The sequence below is a fragment of the Dendrobates tinctorius genome, unplaced genomic scaffold (genome assembly GCF_039654945.1).
Source record: "Dendrobates tinctorius isolate UK_male_01 unplaced genomic scaffold, ASM3965494v1 ptg000095l, whole genome shotgun sequence".
Classification (NCBI taxonomy): Eukaryota; Metazoa; Chordata; class Amphibia; order Anura; family Dendrobatidae; genus Dendrobates; species Dendrobates tinctorius.
Genome location: NW_027361763.1, coordinates 18,679,409 through 18,706,206, shown reverse-complemented (window position 1 = coordinate 18,706,206; position 26,798 = coordinate 18,679,409). Strand labels below are relative to the sequence as shown.

The window sequence follows — 26,798 nt, the reverse complement described above, 5'->3', positions numbered from 1 at the left end:
GGAAACACACTAATATTAGCAGCAACGTGCAGACTCCGCCCTCATTTGTACTGAAGCATCTAATAAGTGTGTGCAAAGGTAATTGTGAAGGGAGGAGGAGCTGTGACCACCTACTGTGAATGATGAATCATGTGTTCTCTACTGTATACAGAGGTGTCAGTCATTGTACAGGAGGAGGAGGTGAGCTTGGACATCACCTATTGTGAATGGTGAATCCTGTGTTATCTACTGTTTACAGGAGGAGGAGGTGGTGAGCTTTGATATCGCCTGTTGTGAATGGTAAATGCTGTGTTATCGTTTATGTAAAAAGCTATCCATTAATATAATCCTGCCTCTGATGATAATGAGCCTGTTGAAAACTCCTAAAGCCCATTTGTTGGGAACAAGAAGAGAAATCGTTTTCTTGGCATAAATCAGACATCCTAATTGAAGTTTCTCAGGATAACTTTATAGCGGTGTTTAGTTGAGGTTACTCCTAGGCCAGGATTGTAATGGAGGGTGGGCTGGTTATAGGGTCCTAAAAAGCTGAAGATGTGACCAATATCCATTGATCAGGAACCAATGTCCGGTCACCCTATATACAACGATGTTGGGGGAGGGCCGGTTAGCGATTGTATCTATGATCGGCCTGGTCTTCTCTTCTTGATGCCGATGACTGACGGCGCCCGGCACCGTTTCGTCTCAGTCTTGTTTATAAATGAGAAGTGCCGCGAGATCTAAACCGCCAGATAATTTAATAAAAGGAGAAGCGTCTTTTGGCGGTTGCCAGTATTTATTCGAGGGATTGAGTGTAGCCGCGGGGCTGTGCTGCCTCGATCTGCTTGGTACAAAGAGATGGGTTTAATTAAGATGAATTCCACATTCTGAAGATCACGTCTACGAGGGACGGTAACGAGAGCGAACAAAACAACTGAAGTCATAAAACCCAAATTCTAGACGGCGTGTGGCGCGGAAACCTCCGGCTCCGTAACATCAACAGGACAACAACGCGGGCTCTGGTTCATTAGGGTCACCAGAGGGAGGAAGGAGTCTCCTGCCCTGCTGGGCTGTGCGGGCCCTCTCCTCCTCCACTATGGGATATATAGGGACACAACACACCGGCCCAGAAGAGGTCAAAAAAACACTGCTCTTATCCGGCAGGTAAACGGGACCTTTTGGACCTGCCCGACTACTACCAGGAAGGTGTGGGTCCAGCAGAGACAGATCAGTATTAACTGGCGGGCTAGGATTACTTATGGGTTCACTTACTTTTCTTGACGTGTGCAGGAGTACGCAGCCATTGCCCTCGTCTTCTGGAGAAAAACAAAAAGGTAATTTAGTACATTAGTCACAGCCATCAAAAGTCAAAAAACACCAAAACTGTGCAGAGGAGAAGACCCAGCGTAGAGGACCCACAGAAAATCACAGAGTGCTGCGAGGTCCACATCAACGCAAGGTCGCCGGTCAAGGACGCAATGCTCCGGGACTCTGATGGCAACAGAAAAGCAGAGTGACAGCATTCTATCAATCTGGATACTAATGGGAATAACGCAAAATCTCCAACTCACATCGGAGGTGCCTCAGTGCACCGCACAGAGCTGAGCAGTGGGGGAAAGGGATCGAGGGGGTGTTCAACACCACACTGTAGAGGGGGCTGTGTGGAGACATCATATCGAGTAAGATGGGGGTGTGGGGGGGACATCATACAGAACAGGAAAGCGGTCACACTGATGGGGGGGCTGCGTAGGGTCTGTGCAACAGCTCTGGAGAATAAGATGATAGTAATGTATTCACAGTGACTGCACCAGCAGAATAGTGAGTGCAGCTCTGGAGTATAATACAGGATGTAACTCAGGATCAGTAATGTAATGTATGTACACAGTGACTGCACCAGCAGAATAGGGAGTCCAGCTCTGGAGTATAATACAGGATGTAACTCAGGATCAGTAATGTATGTACATAGTGACTGCACCAGCAGAATAGTGAGTGCAGCTCTGGAGTATAATACAGGATGTACCTGAGTGCTGATTCTGTTATGATTGAGTCACCGTAGGAGGCAAAAGCAGAAATACAAGCTAAGTCCAGAAAACCAGAGAAGTTGGCAGCTATCAGATTGCAGACCCCTGAAGCTATCAACACAACTAGCAGTAGCCGTGGGGGGTTCCTACGAAGCCCTAGACCCCTCGATCACAGCCGGAGAAATACATAGGCCTAAAGAAAGAAAGGGGAAATCTAAACTGCCCCAGAGCAGACCCCAAAGCAATAGGCAGCCCCCAACATATGACGGTGAAGCAAGATGAAAATACTAACACAGACAGAAAGATAGACTGAGCAAAGACGGGGCCCCAAAACTACCTAGATAGGAAAGGAAAGGAAGGCTGCTGTCTGCAATCTGCCAAAACCCTATCAAAAACATAAGCCAACCAGCTGATCTGAAAAATGGCCCTGATGCAGCTATGCTTCAAAAACTGAATTAGCACTCAGGTATTTTCAGAAGACAGAGCTAAATGAATTCAGCACACCCCAGCAGGGAATGGCAGAAATCCAGAAAAACAAAGCAAAAACAAAGTCAAAGCACAAAAGCAAAAAGGCCGAGCAGCAAACTTAGCTTTGGAGGAGCAGGAATTCAGACTGGTCTCCAAGGATCCCACAGAGAAATCACCCGCAGGGCAGAAGGGCGTCGGCAGCATTATATCCAGTCCGTAACTCCACTCAGCCAGTCACAATCATCAGCCTCAGGTGTTTGACAATCAGGCTCACTACCTTTCTTTACCAGAAGAGGGAGTTCCTCGGGCCTCAGTAATGAAGGGGAAAATGAACTCACAACAGGTAGCTGTATATTCCCTGGTGGTCTAGGAGTGCATTGAAAGGGTAGCTGTATATTCCCTGGTGGTCTAGGAGTGCATTGAAAGGGTAGCTGTATATTCCCTGGTGGTCTAGTGGTGCAGTGAAAGGGTAGCTGTATATTCCCTGGTGGTCTAGGAGTGAATTAAAAGGTTAGCTATATATTCCCTGGTGGTCTAGGGCAGGGAGGGTTGGGTCAGTTGTTGGCCCTGGTCCGGATCTGTGACTAGAAAAAAATTTGACACCGGGCTACCACCCAGTGTACAGGCACAGCCTCATGTGTGCGGGTAATGTCGAACTGAACTTTAGGATCACTGCCCCTTTAAAAAGCCTAATTGGCATCAGCAGCCTACAGCATGGAGCGTCGCCCGCACAGTCCCTCACATATACGACTAATGAGCTGCGTCATCATGCCCCGGCACACGAGGAGCGAGGATCTGATTAGTCGCCCGCCTCTGCCTCATACTATCAGCTCTCCGTGCCAGTGTGCGCAGCCATCTGGCACCGCCACCGACTCCAGAGAAAATACTGCATTATTTATGCCAGCGAGGAGTGCCAGGGGTAAACACGAGAAAATGCCAGCACGATGCGCCTGCAAGACGGCACCGCCGAGGAGCGCAGGGTAATGGGGGACTCGGGAACCACGGGGAGAGCAGTGCTCCACCTCCGACGTGCAGGATCAATAATGTACTAGTGTACACCATGACTGTACCAGCAGAATAGTGAGTGCAGCTCTGGAGTATAATACAGGATGTAACTCAGGATCAGTAATGTAATGTATGTACACAGTGACTGCACCAGCAGAATAGTGAGTGCAGCTCTGGGGTATAATACAGGATGTAACTCACCATCAGTAATGTAATGTATGTACACAGTGACTGCACCAGCAGAATAGTGAGTGCAGCTCTGGGGTATAATACAGGATGTAACACAGGATCAGTAATGTAATGTATGTACACAGTGACTGCACCAGCAGAATAGTGAGTGCAGCTCTGAAGTATAATACAGGATGTAACTCAGGATCAGTAATGTATGTACACAGTGACTGCACCAGCAGAATAGTGAGTGCAGCTCTGGAGTATAATACAGGATGTAACACAGGATCAGTAATGTAATGTATGTACACAGTGACTGCACCAGCAGAATAGTGAGTGCAGCTCTGGAGTATAATACAGAATGTAACACAGGATCAGTAATGTAATGTATGTACACAGTGACTGCACCAGCAGAATAGTGAGTGCAGCTCTGGAGTATAATACAGGATGTCACTCAGGATCAGTAATGTAATGTATGTACACAGTGACTGCACCAGCAGAATAGTGAGTGCAGCTCTGGAGTATAATACAGGATGTCACTCAGGATCAGTAATGTATGTACACAGTGACTGCACCAGCAGAATAGTGAGTGCAGCTCTGGAGTATAATACAGGATGTAACACAGGATCAGTAATGTAATGTATGTACACAGTGACTGCACCAGCAGAATAGTGAGTGCAGCTCTGGAGTATAATACAGGATGTAACTCAGGATCAGTAATGTATGTACACAGTGACTGCACCAGCAGAATAGTGAGTGCAGCTCTGGAGTATAATACAGGATGTAACACAGGATCAGTAATGTAATGTATGTACACAGTGACTGCACCAGCAGAATAGTGAGTGCAGCTCTGGAGTATAATACAGGATGTAACTCAGGATCAGTGATGTAATGTATGTACACAGTGACTGCACCAGCAGAATAGTGAGAGCAGCTCTGGAGTATAATACAGGATGTAACCCAGGATCAGTGATATAATGACTTTTTTATTATTTCTGATGACTTCCCTTGTACAGGAATAGTCTGTACTCTCAGACTGTGAATTATTAGTGAAGTACTGACAAGTCGCTTTCTTCTCTGGCACACTGGGACACTAAGTGCTTTTCTTTGCATTCTGGAACCCAACGTCCCCATTATTCCTCCCACCTCTATATATCCGGTACAACCTGCAGACCTTTATTTCGGTGCCCCCCTCGCCCTCTGGTACCGCAGCTTCCCCTCCCCCAGGACGTTATGGAGGCGCACCCCCCTCCCTACAGTAGGAGCTTATGTAATGGCAGGACTTCTGTCCCCTCTGGATAATAGGAAATAATGGCCGGCCCCCGTGTGATAATTACAGCCTGCCTGCAGGGACAATGCTGTAGTTATATAACGCCACCGTATCTGCCGAATATTACCGCCTCGGCACCGCAACAGGCAACAACCAGGCACGAAAACAGCCGCCACAGAAAACATTGGACAAATCAATAACCCTGTATTATCTCTTAGAGAACTCTGCTTCTTTCTCCTCTATGTAGCCCGTGTTTTATAACGAATCCATACTCCAGGCCGAGCACGCTCACAGGCAGGAACTGTGCACCTCTTACAGGTGTCTGAGACCTCAGAGGGAGCCTTTTATTGTAATCTAGAGCTGGAATCACAGATACATTAACAAGTATGCTTTATAGACTTCTAGAATGTGTTTTATTTCATCCCAGCCCTGGATTCACAGCAACACTGCTCAGTAACGTTTCATATCCTAAATGCAGCAGATTTCTAGTACATGTTAAATCATGAATTCATCAGAACACTGCTTAGTACTGCTGTTCCGCATCCTCTATGCAGCAGATATTTTATTTGACACAAATTATGAATTCACAGCTAAATTGCTCAGTACCATTGTCTAAGATCTTCCATACGACAGCATTTTAGAACATACCCATCTCCCTACAGTACTGAATTCTCAGCTACACAGCTGTTTCATAACCTCCATACAGCAGATTTCTAGTATGTTAAATCATGAATTCACAGCTACACTGCTCAGTACTGTTTAACATCCTTCATACGGCAGCATTTTAGAACCTCACTACAGTGCTGGATTCACAGATACACTTCTCACTGCAGTTCTCTAATGTGCTATATGCTGCTACGTACACACAGTAGAACATAATGTGGCACAAATCCTGTTGATTTGGGCACCAAAATAGTATATTTGGGGATTACACTTCGCAATCCCCCCATTTTTTGCACAGCAGCTAAGACAAGCACCCACCTGTAGCATTCTGCTGTCCTTCTAGATTAACATTCACGAAAAAGCGGATACTCTCCCCAGACACAATGGAGGAATGGACAGTATCGAACAGCTCCTCTCCTCCTCCACCTTCTTCCTCTTTGGTTTCGCCATTGTCATCGGTTTCGCACTTATGGTATCCTGCTAACAACACAAAACAGAGCGATGAGAAGAAAAATCCAGGAGAAACATCAGGAACATGCGGGATCGCAAATTAGCTTAATATTAAACAGGACGTGTCAAATTTTGAAAGTTATAGGCTAAAAGGGGGCTGTCCTCAATCAGGAGATCAGCAGCAGCCTCTCCAGGGTTTCTTTTGTGAGCTCCTCAGTGACTGATGCCCGCTCTCTTTTCAGTCTCTGCATTGGCCCAGACAGAGAAGGGGGCTGGCCAAACACTCGTCTCTCCATCAGGGCCAGTGCATAGCTCTCAGCCAGCCCCCTTCTCAGGTCCAGTGAACAGAGAAATGAATGCTCCATTCTGTCTATGCACCGACCCATAAGGAGAAACGAGTACTCTGCCAGTCCCCTTCTCTCAGGGCCAGTGCACAGAAAGGGAAATACGCGGTAGAGAACGGGGTCTGCCGAGCGCTCATTTTTCTGCTTATGCACTGGCCATGATAGAGAACAGGGCTAGTCGAGCGCTTATTTGTCTGTGCACTGGCTCTGATATACAGGGGGGGCTGGCCAACTGCTTGTATGTCTGCTTATGCACTGGTCATGATAGAAAAAAGGGACTGGTCAAATATTCATTTCTCCATTAATGTACTGAGCCTAAACGTGATGAGAACTCAGCCAGCCCCCTTCTCTAGGTCTGTGAACCCTGATACAGAAGGGGGCTGGCTGTGCTAATGCATTGAGCCCGTCAGCCAGCTCCCTTCAAATACAACTAATGACGCACTGTCACGGGAAATGAGAACATAAGTTGGCAGTGGCCTTGTGATCAAATCCATGGTGATCGGGGCCGGTCAATTCAATCAGTAAGTCCGGAAACTTCCCAGATTAATTAAAACCTAAAGAAAAAGGTAAATTATAGAAGCCACTTTAAATTAACTTTTTTTTACTTATTACTTTTTTAAATAGAGGATCTGCTCTGTCACATGGTGCTATTATCTCACACTACACACACGTCACAGCGTACAACACCACACTACACACACACGTCACAGCGTACGACACCACACTACACACACGTCACAGCGTACGACACCACACTACACACACGTCACAGCGTACGACACCACACTACACACACGTCACAGCGTACGACACCACACTACACACGTCACAGCGTACGACACCACACTACACACACGTCACAGCGTACGACACCACACTACACACACGTCACAGCGTACGACACCACACTACACACACCTCACAGCGTACGACATCACACTACACACACCTCACAGCGTACGACATCACACTACAGCGTACGACATCACACTACACACACGTCACAGCGTACGACACCACACTACACACACCTCACAGCGTACGACATCACACTACACACCTCACAGTGTACGACACCACACTACACACACCTCACAGCGAACGACATCACACTACACACCTCACAGTGTACGACACCACACTACACACACCTCACAGCGTACGACATCACACTACACACACCCCACAGCGTACGACATCACACTACACACACCCCACAGCGTACGACATCACACTACACACACCTCAGCGTACGACATCACACTACACACACCTCAGCGTACGACATCACACTATACACATACCTCACAGCGTATGACACGACACTACACACACCTCACAGCGTACGAAACACTACACACACACACACACCTCAGAGCTTACGACACCACACTACACACACACACCTCACAGCTTACGACACCACACTACACGCACCTCACAGCGTACGACATCACACTACACACCTCACAGCTTACGACACCACACTACACACACACCCTAAGTTGTACGCTCTCACCCTATACTTTGCTTCACACCATACACTGACACTGCACCGGGTTCTCTCTTCCTATATGTTGCACGTCATACTAGACCATATGGATTGCATGCGCCTCTCTCCCGGTTACGCCGTCACTTTCTGATGCTCTTGTGTTGCACGGTACGTTGTTGTATTTCCTGTACAATATATAGGTATAACTTCGCACTCTCTCTGTGCCAGGGCTGAGAAGAATCCAGGATCAAGAGCGTTAATTTATAGCAGGAAACTGGATTTAATAAAGTAGGTAATCAGGAACATGCTCCGGCATTAATGGCCAAAAATCACACAGGGTGAAACAAGACAGCTATTTGGTAACCGGCACAACACAGCGGCCATTGTGAAATGCCCTGGAGGGTACTAGTGCGTGTGCGTCTGAGTATATGAGTGTGCACTGGGTGCTGCCCATATACGAGGAGGCACCGCAGACAAAACACTACAGAGCTGGGGTGACGCAACGCTCGGCTTCTACACAACCGCACTGAAGTCCATTGTTTCGTCACTTCATATTGTTTGTAGATGTGGCCGTCAGCCAGAGAGACCAACAGCGTCTTTAACCCCTGTGTGCCTGGCCGCAGATCCCCGTCATCATAATGTGAAATCTGCAGATATTTCCAGGTTACTTATCGTACTGGACGAACGTTGCTAATGGAACAGACGAAACCAGCCCAAAAACACAGTGAGCGGGGCCATCCTAAGCCGCTACCATTCAACTAACTTCTTAAAAGAGATTCTCTTCACATACAGATTTTCACAAACATTAAAAGTCACTGGCAGCTCTAAATATATTCCCCAGTCAGTCTCCTCCCCCCTCTGGCAGTGGTGTACATATACAGTATACAGCTCTGGCAAAAATTTAAGAGGCCGCTGCAAAATGTTCAGTTTGTCTGATTTTTCTCTTTATATTTTTGAGTAAAATGTAAATTGCTCTTTTAGTCTATAAACTACTGACATGTCTCCGAATGTCCAAGCAATACATTATCTGTTTATTTTCAGAAAATGAGAAATGGTCAAAAGAACAAAAAAAATGCAGAGTGCTTGTAGACCTCAAATAATGCTAAGAAAACAAGTTCATAATCATTTAGAAACAATACTAACGTTTTACCTCAGGAAGAGTTCAGAAATCAATATTCTGTGGGATCCCCATGATTGTTAATCCCAGCGTTCCTGCGTCTTGGCTGCTTTCCTCCAGTCTCTCACACGGCTTTTGGGTGACCTTATGCCACTCCTGGTACACATATGTCAGCAGTTCTTCTTTGTTTGATGGCTTGTGACTATCCATCCTCCTCTTGATTACATTCCAGAGGTTTTCAATGTGGCTCAGGTCTGGAGATTGGGCGGCCATGACAGGGATCTGATGTGGTGGTCCTTCATCCACACATTGATGACCTAGCTGTGTGGCATGGCACATTGTCCTGCTGGAAACACCAGTCCTCAGAGTTGGGGAGCATTGCCTGAGCAGAAGGAATCAGCTTTGTTTCCAGGATAACCTTGATTCATACGTCCTTTCCAAAGATTAACCTGCCCAATTCCAGCATTGCTGAAGCATCCCCAGATCATCACCGATCCCCCACCAAATTTCACAGTGGGTGCAAGACACTGTGGTTGGTACGCCTTTCCAGGTCTGTCTAACCATTAGACGACCAGGTGTTGGGCAAAGCTGAAAATTAGACTCATCAGACAAGATTACCTTCTTGCCTCAGCTCGCATTGATGTGCCATCCTGGATGAGCTGCACTACCTGAGCCACTTGTGTGGGTTGTAGAGTCCGTCTCCACGAGTGTGAAAGCACAACCAACATTCAAAAGTGACCAAAACATCAGCCAGAAAGCATTGGTACGGAGATGTGGTCTGTGGTCCCCACCTTCAGAACCTCTCCTTTGAGGGTGTCTTGATAATTGCCAATAATTTCCATCTGTTGTCTATTCCATTTGCACAACAGCATGTGAAATTGATTGTCAGTCAGTGTTGCTTCCTAAGTGGACAGTTTGATTTCACAGTAGTTTGATTTACTTGGAGTTAAACAACAGAATGTAAGTGTTCCCTTTATTTTTTTGAGCAGTGTGTATATTCTCGAATCAGACTCTACCCCTTCAGCAGCTGTAAATATGGTGCCCTTCCCAGTAAGTCTCCCAGTCAGATTCCTTCTCCCTCTGGCAGTTTGAAATTCATTTCCAAGCCACTTCCCTCCATGCTCACCAACTGTATATATTAGTTCATTCCTCTCTCCTGACCCTGTAGTGTGGCCTATATATGTAGTAGTTGCTAAGGGGAAGCACGCAGTGTGGGGTACAGCACGCAAGCATCCCATAAGCAAAGCATCACAGAAGATAAGCATCCAGCAAAACGGCAGTTATACATGGCAGTTAGTCAGGGCAGGAGTCAGGTAACCCACACTTTGCCTTCCCCTTTAACCATGTGCTTTATTTTTATCCTCCTGTGTTCCCTTGCCATCCACATTCATCACCCTATCCCCCTCCAACACGACTCATACACATCAGCCCCTCTATACTTCCTTCTCCCATGTACAGCTCCCACACACTCCTCACCTTCCTGAGAAACCTCAGCCCATCTTGCCCAAACACATCGCAGAAAAAAACTACTTACAATTCCAACAACTATTGGCTCTTTATCTTCCTTCTCCTACTGATTTCAGGGGACATCTCCCCCAACCCTGGTCCACCATCCCCCAACCTCAACCCTTACCCTACCTCATATCGAAACCACAATAATCTGATTAACATTACTTGCACTCCCCCATCTCAATCTTTTAATTGTGCCCTCTGGAATCCACGGTCTGCTTGTAACAAGCTTCCTTTCCTACACAACTACTTTCTGAACAACTCTCTTAATCTGTTGGCCCTCACTGAAACCTGGATTCAGGATTCTGACACTGTCTCTCCTGCTGCCATTTTCTACGGTGGCTTACAATTCTCTCACTCCCCGAGACCCACAAACAGACCTGGTGGTGGAGTTGGCATACTCCTGTCCCCACAATGCACTTTCCAGGTCATCCCCCCAGTCACATCACTCTTATTCCCTTCTTTTGAGGTCCACACCATCAGGCTCTTCCGTCCCCTCTCCCTCAGGGTAGCGGTCATATACCGGCGCCCAGGCTCACCCACCCACTTCCTTGACCACTTTTCAGCCTGGCTGCCACACTTCATGCCCTCAGAACTACCAACCCTCATCCTGGGAGACTTCAACATCCCCATTAACAGCCCTAATTCCACATCTGCATCCCAGCTTCTATCACTAACCACCTCTCTAGGCCTCTCACAGCTTTCAACCTCTGAGACACATAAGGACGGTAACACCCTTGATCTGGTCTTCTGCCGGCTCTGTTCAATCTCCCACCTAAACAACTCACCGCTTCCACTCTCTGACCACAACATTCTCTCCTTCACGCTCACAAATCCTCGCCCACCCCAGCTCATTCCTACCTACCACACAGTCAGAAATCTACAAGCTATTAACCCTCAGACACTTTCAGATTCCCTACACTCATCTCTGTCCCCAATCTCCTCTCTTTCCTGTCCTAATCTGGCTGTTCATCACTACAATGACACTCTTAGAAGCACCCTTGACCAAGTAGCTCCCCTCACCCTCAGAACCTCCAAACACAGAGTAAAATAGCCCTGGCTCACATCGCAAACTCAACTTCTCCAGCGATACTCCAGGAGTGCTGAACGCCTATGGAGAAAAACCCGCACACCAGAAGACTTCATCCACTTCAAATTTATGTTAAGAACTTATAACGCTGCCCTTCACCTTGCCAAACAGACCTACTTCACCACCCTGATCTCCTCACTAACCAACAACCCCAAGAAACTTTTTGACACTTTTCACTCCCTCCTCAGGCCAAAAGCACAAGCCCCTATCACAGACATTTGTGCTGATGACCTGGCCTCCCACTTTACAGAAAAAATAGATAATATCCGTCAAGAAATCTGCTCCCAACCACCAAGTGCTGTGACTCCCATCCCTTCCTGCATCTCCCCTGGCTCACTCTCCACATTTGATCCCATCACAGAAGAAGTCTCCAGACTCCTCTTCTTCTCGTCCGACTACATGCACTACCGACCCCATTCCCTCACATCTCCTCCAGTCTCTCTCTCCAGTCGTCACAACCCACCTAACTACAATCTTTAATCTCTCCCTATCCTCGGGCATTTTCCCATCCTCCTTCAAACACGCCATCGTTACTCCATTACTAAAGAAACCTGCTCTCGACCCATCCTGCACAAACAACTACAGACCAGTCTCCAATCTCCCCTTCATCTCTAAACTTTTGGAACGCCTAGTTTACTCCCGCCTTACCCGTTACCTCTCCACTCACTCCCTTCTAGACCCTTCACAGTCCGGCTTCCGCCCCCTACATTCGACTGAAACTGCACTCAAAGTGACCAATGACCTTCTGACAGCAAAACGTAACGGTGACCACTCTCTGCTCATTCTTCTTGACCTATCTGCAGCTTTCGATACTGTTGACCACCATCTCCTACTCTCTAGGCTCCAGTCACTAGGCATTAAGGACACTGCACTCTCCTGGTTCTCTTCCTATCTCTCTGAACGCTCCTTCAGTGTTTTGTTCTCTGGCTCCACTTCATCTCCTCTTCCTCTTGCTGTCGGGGTACCTCAGGGCTCAGTCCTTGGCCCCCTTCTTTTCTCTCTCTACACGGCCCCAATTGGACAGACCATCAGCAGATTTGGCTTTCAGTACTATCTTTATGCTGATGACACAACTATACACGTCTTCCCCCGACCTTACCCCCGCTGTACTACAGAACGCCAGTGACTGTCTGTCCGCAGTCTCCAACATCATGTCTGCTCTCTATCTGAAACTCAACCTCTCCAAAACTGAACTTCTTCTGCTCCCGCCGTCTACTAACCTCCCTAAATCTGACATTTCCCTCACCGTGGGTGGTACCACAATAACACCCCGGCAGCAGGTGCGCTGTCTGGGTGTTATGTTTGACTCCAATCTCTCCTTCACATCCCATATACAATCCCTTGCCCGCTCTTGCCGCTTACACCTAAAGAACATCTCTAGAATCCGCCATTTTCTCACTATGGAAACAACAAAAACCCTCACTGTTGCATTGATCCACTCTCGCCTGGATTACTGCAACGCTCTATTAATTGGCCTCCCCGTCACTCGACTATCCCCTCTCCAGTCCATACTTAATGCAGCGGCCAGGATCGTCCATCTGGGTAATCGGTACTCGGACGCGTCCGCTCTTCGCCAGTCCTTACATTGGCTGCCCATTCATTATAGGATCCAATTCAAAGTACTTGTTCTCACCCACAAAGCTCTCCACAGTGCGGCACCCCCTTACATCTCCTCCGTCATTTCTGTCTATCGGCCTAACCGACCGCTGCGCTCTGCAAACGACTTTCGACTAACCTCTGCACTAATCCGTACCTCCCACTCCCGACTCCAAGACTTCTCCCGTGCTGCTCCTATCCTCTGGAATGCTCTACCCCAAGAAATCAGGACTATCCACAATTTGCATAGTTTTAGGCGCTCCCTCAAAACACACCTGTTCAGAGCGGCCTATCACATTCACTAATCAAAGTCATTCTCTGTGTAAGTGTGCGTGCGTAGCCCATTCACTATCTCCATCCATCCTTCACTCCTGCAAGATGGTTGGACCTTCATTGTAAATACACCATTGTAAATACACACCTGTACTCTGTATCTCCCTCACCTCATTGTAGATTGTAAGCTCTCACGAGCAGGGTCGTCTTATTTCGTCTTATTTTGCTTTAATTATTGTATTGTTAGCGTTGTTACTTATGACTTGTGTTTTGAAACTGTTAAACTGTAAAGCGCTGCGGAATATGTTGGCGCTATATAAAGATTATTATTATTATTATTATTATTATTATTATTCTTCCTTGTATATATAGCTCATTAATTCAAAAGGTTCATTCCCTTTCTACTAGTCCTAAACATAGCCCCCTTGAAAATTGCTAATCAGTCTACCCCCTGCTTCTGGCAGCTGTGTGTATAAATCTATTTAGTGTAAGATTCAGTTAGTCTCCTTCTCACTAGAGTAGTTGTAACCATATCCTCATTCAGTCTGCAACCTTTATGGTAGTTTTAAACATGGTAGGCATTCTCCTGCCCCCTCTGGCAGCAATAAATATGGTTCCCAGTAATTTCCCCTAGAGGTAGTTAAATATTAATTGTACTGTGGAGTTTAGATAGCTGAAAACAAATAGTACTTTCTTATTAATGGCTTTTTTTCTTAGCGGTGTGGTATAAATAACGGTGAACGTGTATGTGATACACACTGCGAACACCGGGGGGCACTATACCGAGTCTGAAATTGCCAGAATATTTAAGTAAATGGCAAACATGAATATATAATTCCGTAGTGCTTGAAATCCAATCACGTCACATTTTCGGACACGAGCCCCCTAATCTTGCAGTCGTTGCCTTTCTTGAGGCTGCGTGCGTCTCGCTGCAGAATCCCCATAATCTCTCATTAACGACCCCATAATCAAAACATTAGGCAAGCGTGGTATCACTCCGCTCCTCATCCGCCCGGCGCATTCATTACCGACAGATTCGTAAATCCCGTTCAGCCATCAGACCCTTATTTGCAAAACAGAGCGTTGCCTAATGAATGCGGCCATCAAAGGAGCGGCGGCGTAATTAATGCAAATGACACAGCGAGCGGGCCAAACACGGCCCAAACCGTTGCGAAAAGACTCGACAGACGCCAGCACTTTGAAGGTGCTCAGGGAATTAAAAAAAAGTCACAGCGTAGGAGGAATCAGAATGGTAGAGTTGGAAGGGACCTCCTGGGCCATCTGGTCCAACCCCCTGCTCAAAGCAGGATTCGCCAAATCATCCCAGTCAGATGTCTGTCCAGCCTCTGTTTGAAGACTTCCATTGAAGGAGAACTCACCACTTCTCGTGGCAGCCTGTTCCACTCATTGATCACCCTCACTGTCAAAAAAGTTTTTTCTAATATCTAATCTGTGTCTCCTCCCATTCAGTTTCATCCCATTGCTTCTAGTCTTTCCTTGTGCAAATGAGAATAAAGTTGATCCTTCTACAATGTGACAGCCCTTTAGATATTTGTGGACAGCTATTAAGTCTCCTCTCAGTCTTCTCTTTTGCAAACTAAACAATCCAAAATCCTGCAACCTTTCCTCATAAGACAGGGTTTGCAGACCGGTCACCATTCTGGTTGCTCTTTTCTGAACTTGCTCCAGTTTGTTGATGTCTTTTTTAAAATGTGGTGCCCAAAACTGGACACAATATTCCAGATGAGGTCTGACCAAAGAGGAGTAGAGGGAAATAATGACTTCACATGATCTAGACTGTATGCTTCTGCTAATACAGGGGATGGGAACCTCAGGCCCCAGGGCCATTTATTGCCCTCGATGACCTTTTATCAGGCCCCCGAGCAGATTCTCAGGGACCGCATTCTTTGTCAGGGAGCTGTATTTTGATTGCCACAATCTCATTAATTTCTTCTAGCTGCTAGCACACACACATGCAGTGCTCACTACTGAACATTGAAAGGCATGCAATGAAAGATTAAGTCATGAAACCAGTGCCAGAGTCAGGATGTAGTTTGTGGGCGGAGTTTGTATGGCCCCCGAAGGATGGTATAAACATCCAAATGGCCCTTGGCAGAAAAAAAGATTACCCACCCCTGTGTTAATACATCCTAGAATTGCATTTGCCTTTTTTGCTGCTGCATCACACTGTTGACTCATATTCAGTCTGTGATCTATTAGTATACCCAAGTCTTTTTCACATGTGCTGTTGCTTAGCCCTATTCCTCCCATTCTGTATATGCTTTTTTCATTTTTATTGCCCAGATGTAGTACTTTGCATTTTTCCCTGTTAAAAACCATTCTGTTAGTTGCTGCCCACTTCTCCAGTTTATTTATATCTTTTTGAATCCTCTCTCTCTTCTCTAGAATCCCCAGCTGCAGGTTCAGAGCGTGAAAGCACAGGCAATTCTGCTCAAAAAATTACCATGATTTTATTATTTCTTTTTTAATTAACTCCTTGACGAGTTACTTTAACCTCTAATCTCGGTGATCATCGGAGGAAGCTGCAGCCAGCTATACATTTTCCCTATAGCGGCCACTACAGGAGTAATGCAGTACTGCAACAATTATTATACTGTGGGCGTCCGATCCCAGGAGCTTCACATTCAGGTGTGTAAATGTGGCTGCCTGATCGTTCATCAATAGCTTAACCAGCCCACTTTTCTGACTCTTCAGCGGCCATGTCAGATGTGGACTCGGTGTTCTAGAAATGACCAATCTTTCTCCTGGAAGTGAAGACGTTGTAACCCAAAATGGAAAGGGCTACCCGCCATAATGTAAAGGTGCTAAAGAAGATATGGAGGAATTTCCATGGACCGAAAGGTGGTCTTTAAACGTTGACTGGTCTCCAAAAAGCCAGGCAGCCAAGGTGCCTAAAAACATATCACTGGTGTCCAAATTCGGGATGGAAAGTTGCAATTTTATTGCTAGGCCTCTAACCACAGAGACCTTCTACTTCTCTAAGGTCAACTGTCTGTGGCTTTACCCCACTTGTGCTGCCGCCTGGCACTGTGCACAAGTCATAGGCTTTTCCTAAATAACAATTCTGCAGCTTGAGATTTCTTCCAGACGGCGGAACAGCAGGACTATGTGTGAACTTTCTCCAGGCATGGCTGGTGGCAGGCGTTGGGGTTGCGGAGCTGTCACCTGCGGGAGGCATTGTTCCTGACCGCTTTGGACGCAGCATTAGGAAAGAGGAAAAAAAGAGGAAAAAAAAAAAAGAAAGAAGAAAGCGGTTGAGGAATTTATGGAATGAGAAAAGAAAGAGCACAAACAGCTGTACGACCGATAGCACGCCTCCGGGACGGCGCAGCTCGTCAGGACCATTAGAGGCGCAAAACATCTATCAGATGGTTTTCTCCGATGTCTGTTTGGTCAAATCTTATGATGAACGTTACCTCGCCCGCAAAACACGGAAAACTTGGTGGCCCCATTTACGGTAGACGATTTGGCCAATAATTTGCACGATTCCCCACACACATAGGACGGCTCCCGTGTGCTCCACAAAAAAGCCTCTGGTGGCAACGTTTTTTTGATCATAACGATCAGAAGTCCAAAACCAGACATGTGTCGAGGGAGACCCCCATACAAAGACGACCTCCAGCAGAGACTCCCAATATCAGCTGGTCCGGCTGCCATTAGTCTAAGGTCCATCCAGCCTTAGGTAGTTGTCCCGACAGCTATTCCTGCCGTCTCCATACATGCTACATTAGCACTCTATCTTAATGCAGCTCATCTCCCGAGAGGGAAAGAAAGGATGGCACATGATGAAATCTACCTGCCCCATCCTCCTTTCTCCAGATGTCAATAACCGGAGGACTGTGGACACCACTGTACACACTAGATGGCCAATCGTCTTAGTCATATGGTTCAGTTAATTATCTAATAAGTACAGCCACCTTTAACCATGGAGTGTCAACCACCGCCATCTTGCCCACTACCCCCGATAAAGGACACTTGGGAGAAGAAATAATTCGCCATGAGACACAAGATTGGCTCCTGGACAAAGAGGGATTGGACATGTTAAAATATTTTAAAAATACCATTGGAGGATAAATTGTGAACCGATTCAATAAGTTCCAGACCAGGAACCATTAATTCAGGTGGCTACCCTCCAATGGTCTGGAAAATCTTATATTCCAATGATGTCCCAACCAGAGAAATGATCACATTGGTCGTGACTATCCTGTAAATATAAATGCGAACGCAAGGCCTGGCAAGCGAGACCGCTCCCGACACGCGATGCCAAGGACCACGAGCTGCCGCTTCAGCGCAATTTGAGTTGGACTTTTTTTTATCTTAGTTGTGCGCCTAATAAGATGGCAGAGTGATATTTCTGTGAGCCCTGACAGGTCACGGAGCTGAAATACAGAAATGCTGACGCTCTTCATCTGCAAGAACATAGCGAGAGATTCAGAAGTGATGGAGATGGCACATCTCCAGCAAAATGAGGAAACATTGATAGGAGCAGAAGAACATGTCACCCATCACCCACCACAATGATTCACCCGCAGCACCATGAGCACAGAAGAGAGCGCAGAAAGTCAGGAGCTCGGCCAAGAACAGAGAATATGAGGGTTAATCTCCCGATCCATCTCCACCTACTGGTCAAATCAACCAGTGCCGCCTAGATCCTCTGCCTTAACCAAACAGGACAGTGGGGGGAGGCTCCTGTTGCAGCTACAGGATAGTAAAGGAGGATTGGGGACAGGACTGAATTTACCGTAAATTGCCCCAAGTCAGTCACACATTTCTCACCTTCATTGCCAAAGTGGTTTTACTCAAAAAGGAAAAAAAAGAAGCCGAAGTTCTGGCTGTTATAGTCTATCCCTTTGCTAATAGTTGATGAGGAACAAGATGGTCGACACTCTTAGTTTGGGTTCACTGCATCCCATGAACCTCACCCATCCCATCCCATGCTCAATGAGGATACTTCCGGTGATTTAGGGAGGACTTGTCATCTATCCTATAAGTATGGAGGCTTCACCCTAACGGATGGATCGTGAATGCTGGACTTCAATCATCAATCATTTTGCTCTCAAAAAGCTCCTGCCGAAAATAGGTCCAGCAGAGGTTCACCCCTTTCCTCATTCAGAAAATGTGGAAAGACTCAATGGATCAATGGTGGCATAATGACTTGTAGCGCTGACTTATTGCATTGTGGCTGAATTACAGTTTGAGTCCAAGCAGAGGCAACATCTACATGGACTTTGCACGTTCTCCTTCACCTTGCAAGGTTTTCTTGATGGGTAATCCCATATTTACCCACAATCTAATAATGATCGGCAAATGAAAACAGGCCCTAGTGTTTAGAGATAATCTTTCCTTGAGATGGAAAAACGAGTCTACAAAACTCAAGATTCCTCATACTGGTGGACGCGTTGATAGTAGACTATGTAAGGGGGCTTCTTGATTTCACAATGTTAATTCTTTTGTTCTCAGAAACAAATCGAGGAGTTGCTCTCTTCTAGAGATCACCGAAGCTCTTGTGTATGGAGGAATTCTGGAAGATAGGTGCAGACCAAACTTTTATTCAGTCAAAAGCTAGCTACTGTGCATAGGAGCCACCCAGGATAGAGACTGTACGGAGGTAAACCACATTTTAGGCGCTGTGCCAAAGAATATGATGGTTCCACCAATGGATGGCCAACTTGGAGCACATTTCCTTTCCAGATTTTGAGCCTCCCAATATGCATAAAAATGTGAAATGGGAGGAGGCATCCCCCCTAAGAGGTGACACTTTCCCCACCAGTTATGGAGAGCCTACAGAATCCAAACCACAGTAAACAAGGAACACCCAAAGACCAGGCATGGGAAGTGAATAGGGCAGTGGTTGATCCAAGATGAGCTATTCCAAGATGGGCAGATGCCATGATGTGCACCAACACCAGGAGGAGAGGGCTTCATACGGAGTTTTGTACTGGATAACATTAACCTCTCTCTCCCCTCTTCCCACAATGATGTCTTGGTCACAGGTTCCCAGTGGCAGCACATCAAGAAGGAGAGACGTTCACACCATATCTACTCTTTGAAAATAGTCTTAGGCCACTTTGAGGCACCAAAAACGCCAAGCAGTGGCTGGGAAAAGCAGTCTATAGAGGCTATTCTATATTCTCAGGATGACCCACCATGAAACCAAAAATGAGTTATGGAGAGGGTTGTCATCCTACATAAGTCACTAGTAGCGATGACCTAACGTGCTCTGATGAGGTGTCATCCGAGCATGCTTGTGCGCCAACACCGCATCTGAGCACATTCGCTCATCACTAGTTACTATCCCTCTAAGCACCAGCAGACACAATGGAGAGAACACATTAGTCTGGGACGCTTCAAAGACGACTTTGCATACATTAAATTAAGACTAGCCTGGGAGGTTATGAGGAGCGGTGCCACCTTTACCGTGAAGGTACTACACGGCAGGAGTAGTCATAGTTTTCTTCTATGGCAGGACATGAGCCAAGCCGGCCGCACCCGTGTGTGCATCCCAAAGCTTATCCACTTTTTCACAGCAATTAATTACGGAAATGCCCTTTGCTCCATTTAACAATCTAGAAAAAAAATAAATAATTAAGGCTGTCGTCTTAAAAGCTTTGCGAACAGCCGGAGGCTCCACGAGCTGCGAGACGCTGGAGAAAGTGAACACGGGAAACAGAAGCTGGAGAAAGAGCCATCATGCAAAAGGCATAACGAGGCCTTGTAAGCACAATCCTCCGGGGAGCACAGGATGGGCAACCGGGAATGACATCACGACGGCCACGAAGAGCAAAGGCGACATCACAGGGAAATGACCAGGGTTCTCCGCATCATATTTATTTAGGCTGGTCATCTCCAGACATCTCAGATGAAAGATTTTCCAGAAAAATATATTTAAAGAGTAAATTTAAAGAGTAACCTTATCATTTTTATTTCAGGAATCAATAGTGCATATGAAAATAAGCAACTTTGTAATATATCTTATCAGAAAAATCGGCTTCTTTCTCTGCCAGAACTGAACTTTCACTTTTTGGGTAAAATCTTTATTCAGTGAAGGCAGAATGTTACACAAGATTCTCTCAGACTAAAGTTATCAGTAGCGTGTGTCATCTCCTTTGTAGAGGGGAAGAGCTGGGGCAGAGCTCCTCTCTACACTGCCACCCGCCGCTGCCCAGAAGAACCTCACTAACAAGCCATCCTCACGGAATAAAGATTCTATCCATGAACTGAAAGTGAAAGCTCAATCCTGGAGAAAGGAGCAAATGTCTCTGATACAAGATATTATAAAGTTGCTTATTTTCATGTGTACTATTGATTTATGAAATAAAAATTAAGCCGCTGTAACCCTTTAAGACAATTTTCTTCAAAAGAGAAGCCATCACCAATTTGGGACTGTCCTCATTTAAAGATCAGGCAGCCCCATATTGTTGACTTATAACAAACTAGCTGAAAAGCCCGGCGTTGCTCGGGCATAGTAACTAACTGCTGTCCCGCTCTCTCCCTCCGCAGCCCCGCTCTCCACCCTCATCTCTCCCTCCGCAGCCCGTCTCCAATGGCCACCTCGCTCACTCCCTCCGCAGCCCCGCTCTCCACTCGCCATCCTGATCTCTCCCTCCGCAGCCCCGTTCTCCACTCGCCATCCTCATCTCTCCCTCCGCAGCCCGTCTCCACTGGCCACCTCGCTCACTCCCTCCGCAGCCCCGCTCTCCACTCGCCATCCTGATCTCTCCCTCCGCAGCCCCGCTCTCCACTCGCCATCCTGATCTCTCCCTCCGCAGCCCCGCTCTCCACTCGCCATCCTGATCTCTCCCTCCGCAGCCCCGCTCTCCACTCGCCATCCTGATCTCTCCCTCCGCAGCCCCGCTCTCCACTCGCATCCTGATCTCTCCCTCCGCAGCCCCGTTCTCCACTCGCCATCCTCATCTCTCCCTCCGCAGCCCGTCTCCACTGGCCACCTCGCTCACTCCCTCCGCAGCCCCGCTCTCCACTCGCCATCCTGATCTCTCCCTCCGCAGCCCCGCTCTCCACTCGCCATCCTGATCTCTCCCTCCGCAGCCCCGCTCTCCACTCGCCATCCTGATCTCTCCCTCCGCAGCCCCGCTCTCCACTCGCCATCCTGATATCTCCCTCCGCAGCCCCGCTCTCCACTCGCCATCCTGATCTCTCCCTCCGCAGCCCCGCTCTCCACTCGCCATCCTGATCTCTCCCTCCGCAGCCCCGCTCTCCACTCGCATCCTGATCTCTCCCTCCGCAGCCCCGCTCTCCACTCGCCATCCTCATCTCTCCCTCCGCAGCCCGTCTCCACTGGCCACCTCGCTCACTCCCTCCGCAGCCCCGCTCTCCACTCGCCATCCTGATCTCTCCCTCCGCAGCCCCGCTCTCCACTCGCCATCCTGATCTCTCCCTCCGCAGCCCCGCTCTCCACTCGCCATCCTGATCTCTCCCTCCGCAGCCCCGCTCTCCACTCGCCATCCTGATCTCTCCCTCCGCAGCCCCGCTCTCCACTCGCCATCCTGATCTCTCCCTCCGCAGCCCCGCTCTCCACTCGCCATCCTGATCTCTCCCTCCGCAGCCCCGCTCTCCACTCGCCATCCTGATCTCTCCCTCCGCAGCCCCGCTCTCCACTCGCCATCCTGATCTCTCCCTCCGCAGCCCCGCTCTCCACTCGCCATCCTGATCTCTCCCTCCGCAGCCCCGCTCTCCACTCGCCATCCTGATCTCTCCCTCCGCAGCCCCGCTCTCCACTCGCCATCCTGATCTCTCCCTCCGCAGCCCCGCTCTCCACTCGCCGTCCCCCTCTCTCCCTCCGCAGCCCCGCTCTCCACTCGCCGTCCCCCTCTCTCCCTCCGCAGCCCGTCTCCACTCGCCGTCCCCCTCTCTCCCTCCGCAGCCCGTCTCCACTGGCCACCTCGCTCACTCCCTCCGCAGCCCCGCTCTCCACTCGCCATCCTGATCTCTCCCTCCGCAGCCCCGCTCTCCACTAGCCATCCTGATCTCTCCCTCCGCAGCCCGTCTCCACTCGCCGTCCCCCTCTCTCCCTCCGCAGCCCGTCTCCACTGGCCACCTCGCACACTCCCTCCGCAGCCCCGCTCTCCACTCGCCATCCTGATCTCTCCCTCCGCAGCCCCGCTCTCCCCTCACCATCCTGATCTCTCCCTCCGCAGCCCCGCTCTCCACTCACTGTCCCTCTCTCCCTCCGCAGCCCGTCTCCACTGGCCACCTCGCTCTCTCCCTCCGCAGCCCCGCTCTCCACTCGCCATCCTGATCTCTCCCTCCGCAGCCCCGCTCTCCCCTCACCATCCTGATCTCTCCCTCCGCAGCCCCGCTCTCCACTCACTGTCCCTCTCTCCCTCCGCAGCCCGTCTCCACTGGCCACCTCGCTCTCTCCCTCCGCAGCCCGTCTCCACTGGCCACCTCGCTCTCTCCCTCCGCAGCCCCGCATTTGCTCTACAGGCCTGCCGTCTCCATTCGCAGCCCAGCTCTCCACCCACCGTCACGCTCTCTTATTCCACAGCCCCAATGTCCAATCGCTGTCCCACATTCTCCCTCCACAGCCTCGCTCTCCCCCTCAGCAGCCCTCGTCTCCCTCTGCGGCCCCGCTGTCTCATTGCCATCACGCTCTCTCCATCCGCAGCTTCAGTCTCCACTGGCCGTCCCGCTCTCTCCCTCAGCCGCCCCACTATCTCCCTTTAAAGGGAATCTGTCACCTCATTTTCGCGCTGTGTGTAAATTAGTTGGGTTCGGTCTGATGGGCGGTGTTTTTCCTCCATCCCTCCTTGGCCGCTGTACGCAATATTTCAGGTAATTTCCGTAGTGCTCGTCCATATTTTGCACATGTGCATCGCAATCTCCACTTGCGCAGTATGCTTTGCCCAACTGTGGGCAAAGCCAGAAAAAAGTAGCTCACATGCGCCGGAAGTACTATGTCCCGGAACTATTTTGCTGCCATTTCTGTGTTCAGGGACATAGGTCACCGGCGCAAGCACACTAATGCTTGTCGGTAGTTGGGCAAAGCATACTGCGCACGCGCAAGTGGAGATTGCAATGCACATGCGCAAAATATGGACAAGCACTACGAAAATTACCTGAAATATTGCGTACAGCGGCCAAGGAGGGGTGGAGGAAAGGAGAAAAAACATTGCCCATCGGACCGAACCCAACTACTGTAATTTACACACAGCGTGAAAATGAGGTGACAGATTCCCTTTAAGGCCTCTCACACATCAGCTTTTTGCCATCAGTCACAATCCGTCATTTTTTGAAAAAAAAAAAACGGATCCAGCGACTGATGCCGCTGGATCAGGTTTTTTCTCAGACTTGTATTAGCGACGGATGGCCTCACGTTTCTTCCGTCGTTCGACGGATCCGTCGGAAATTCTTTGTCAGCCGGAGATGACGTACAAAGTAACGTTTTTTGTCTATGTCGAAAAGTCGGACAGCGACGGATCCAGCGCCGTCAGTCGTTAGCATTGGAAGCCTATGGGCGCAGGATCCTTCGCTGTTCGTCAAAAGACGGAATCCGGCGACGGATTCCGTTTTTCTTAAATCTGAGCTTGCCCGGAATAATTTTTATTCCTTTAATTTAACCCCTACAGCTGCTGCGAAGGATCCGTCGCATTTTTTTTTTTCAAATTTTGACGGATTGCGACTGATTGTAATAAACTGATGTGTGAAAGAAGCCTTACAGCCCCGCGCTCTCCAGCCGCCATCACGTGCCATTGCACTCTATCCCTCCACAGCCCCGCTCTCCGAGTCCCGCTCTCTCCCTTGCAGCTCTGCTCTCCACCCACGTCCCGCACTTTCCTTCTGCAACCCCGCTCTCCAGCCACAAGTGGGCAGGGCTTGATACATACATACACTCAGCTTTATATATATAGAAGTGCAATGAAAGGTCCCAATAGGGTCCGACCTTGAACATTCAGGCTGTAGGATCGTGATCTCACAACTCTCCTCGGCCGCTCTTGCAGTGAAGGATCTGCCCCTTTATTCAGCCCTATAGCACTCTTTACTGAGTGCTTACCACACAGTATCATTAGTGATGCGCTGGGTTAATGCAAAGTGCCAGATCTCACTCTACCACAACGAGAGCAGCCGCAAAGAGTTCTGGGATCCCACAACCTGAAAGTTCAGACTTGATAGAAAGTTGTATCCTCTTGAGCAGTGCATTAGGGTCCCATATGAGAACTTCTGTTTATGAATGTCACTAATCTGGCGCTGCTCACACTAGTAATAGGAGTGTAACTAAACTGTACTGCGCCCTAAAAATTCATACCCCTTTGTGCCTTGCATTGCTCGTCTAACCATCAATTTGTTGATGGTGTGATCATTATGTGAATGCATGTAGTAAAGTAGGGACTAACAGACATGTCCGCTTTACAGTGCACTGCCTCTCCATACTACACAGACTTGTTTTAGGCTCCTCTTTGAATATCTCAAGATACTAAAAATGCACCTTGGAGCAAATCTGCTGATTTCAGCATAACGGGCCAGCCATCTTATGTGTTTATAAGAAGAGAGAAGGGTTGGTGCTAAAATCCCTTCTGTGCTACAAGAGAATGAGCCACCGGCAGAGGCGTCTGGCAGCGGCTTTCTACAATCACCACTTAAGAACACAAGCACCCCTGCTCCAAACAAGTGTGCATGTGTATGGGGGGATTGCAAAGTCAGATCAGTGGTCATCTCACACTCGGCACCCCTTAAGTCTCCGAAAACAGCTCCATACACCTGTGTAGTGGCCGTAGCTCAGCTACCATTACCTTTAATAGGAGCTGAGCTGCAGGGCAGGCAATGACAACCATGGGGCCAAGTACAAAATTTACATCCGGAGCTGATCTGTGATGGTGCCGAGTATCAACCCACGCCACCGACCTGTAGACCATCAATATCAGGGTCCTGGACAGCCCTTTTAAGAACCTGAAGTTGCAGGATGGAAGCAATTAAAGACAAGGGGGCACAGACGTCCCATCTGATTAGTGAGGAGCTGAGATTTGCCACACGTCCAGAACAGGCTGGGTGGTGATCAGAGCAGCGATGTCTATATTGGAGGCAGGTGACGCTCTCACTTGATCCTGGACGTGAGGCCCCGGACATCTCAACTGCTCCGAGGACGTCACTCACAACAGACACATGTAATGTGGCGGCACAAATTTAATTTCTCAGTGTTTAATGCGCTTCATAAGATGGGAGGTCGCGGGCTTTGATCTCCGCTCTTTTGATGGATCTGGTGAAAGTCAATGCATTTATTTACAATTAGCGCAATGGGAAAAGACTGCTGAAGTAGACTTCAAAAGCCTCTGCGTCTGACGTCTCCATTCATCCGAACAGACATCTCTAGCAGAAAGTTACCGGAGGGGAGAGGGGGACGCAAATGAAACAACTTTCCTACATGCTAAGAGAGGGTGTGCCTGTCCGTATAGAACTACGCAGATCCGAGGCGGCAGAATTCAGAGCACAGCTCCGGAGGAACAGAACAATTATAAGAATAGTATTCGTACTAGTCAAATCGAAAAATATCAAAAAATGTTCTCACCATAGACTGAAGATTGAGTGCCCTCTTCAAAGAAGTATCCATTCCTGGACATCGCTGCCGGGGGGCTCTCTGAGGAAAGAAGGAAAAGCAGAATTAAGAAAATGTTCACATTCTGGGCTCAGTCTTGTTCAGTGGGCACTCGACTCTCCCGAGAAAAAAGGCCCCTTTATCCCAGTGGTTGGTGGGTGATCTCTGCACCCAGATCTCCACAATGTCAGAAGTTTGGTAAAATGAGCGATCTATAGGTCACTGGATGAGATTTGACGCCCTTTGACCGTGCGATTGTAGGGTAGGTGGCGCTAGATTTCTAGGCGCACGGGGAAAAGGTTTCCACCTCCCTCCATGGACAGCGAGGCTCTATACAAGAGGTCAATGACCATTGCGTCTTCTAAAGAGACGTCCACCACACACGTTCAGCGTTACTTGCACGCTCATGGTTGATGACTCAGGACGCTACCCATGTGTCCATGTTCTTCATTCAGGGAGGACTCTATGAAACAAGGGCCACCGATTGTGAATTTAGAGAACCATCCAAGATCGTCAAATTACCAATACAAGGTAAAATGACGTATCCAAATTCATTTTTTGGGATGATTTTTTTTTTTTTTTTTTAAAAACTCTGTTTTATGACCTGTCGGTCATCCATCTGATGGCCAGTTCTTGTCTTAAGTCCACAGCTCAAGGTTCAGGGATGGAGAAACACACCCGTGTACTAGTGAAACAAGGGGTCAGTCAAGTCTAACACAAGACCATGTCCCATTCCCATGACCAGTCCTAAAAATCTAAAAAAAAAATCCTGGGCAAAATTTCATAAA

At 48.2% G+C, this 26,798-nt stretch overlaps 1 protein-coding gene across 10 annotated transcripts in view; it reads right to left on the bottom strand.

Moving 5' to 3' along the window:
* Positions 1 to 26,798, bottom strand: part of SLC4A11 (solute carrier family 4 member 11) — a 115,365-nt gene that overhangs the window by 54,460 nt on the left and 34,107 nt on the right. For 6 of the 10 annotated variants that reach the window (XM_073586761.1, XM_073586767.1, XM_073586758.1 and 3 more), the window contains exons 2-4: positions 25,984 to 26,052; positions 5,890 to 6,051; positions 1,249 to 1,292 (exon numbers count right to left, since the gene is read on the bottom strand). In XM_073586761.1, the coding sequence (XP_073442862.1) occupies positions 1,249 to 1,292; positions 5,890 to 6,051; positions 25,984 to 26,052 (275 nt within the window). The remainder of the gene's footprint in view (positions 1 to 1,248; positions 1,293 to 5,889; positions 6,052 to 25,983; positions 26,053 to 26,798) is intronic. The other 4 variants (XM_073586763.1, XM_073586768.1, XM_073586759.1 and 1 more) reach the window with 2 other exon arrangements.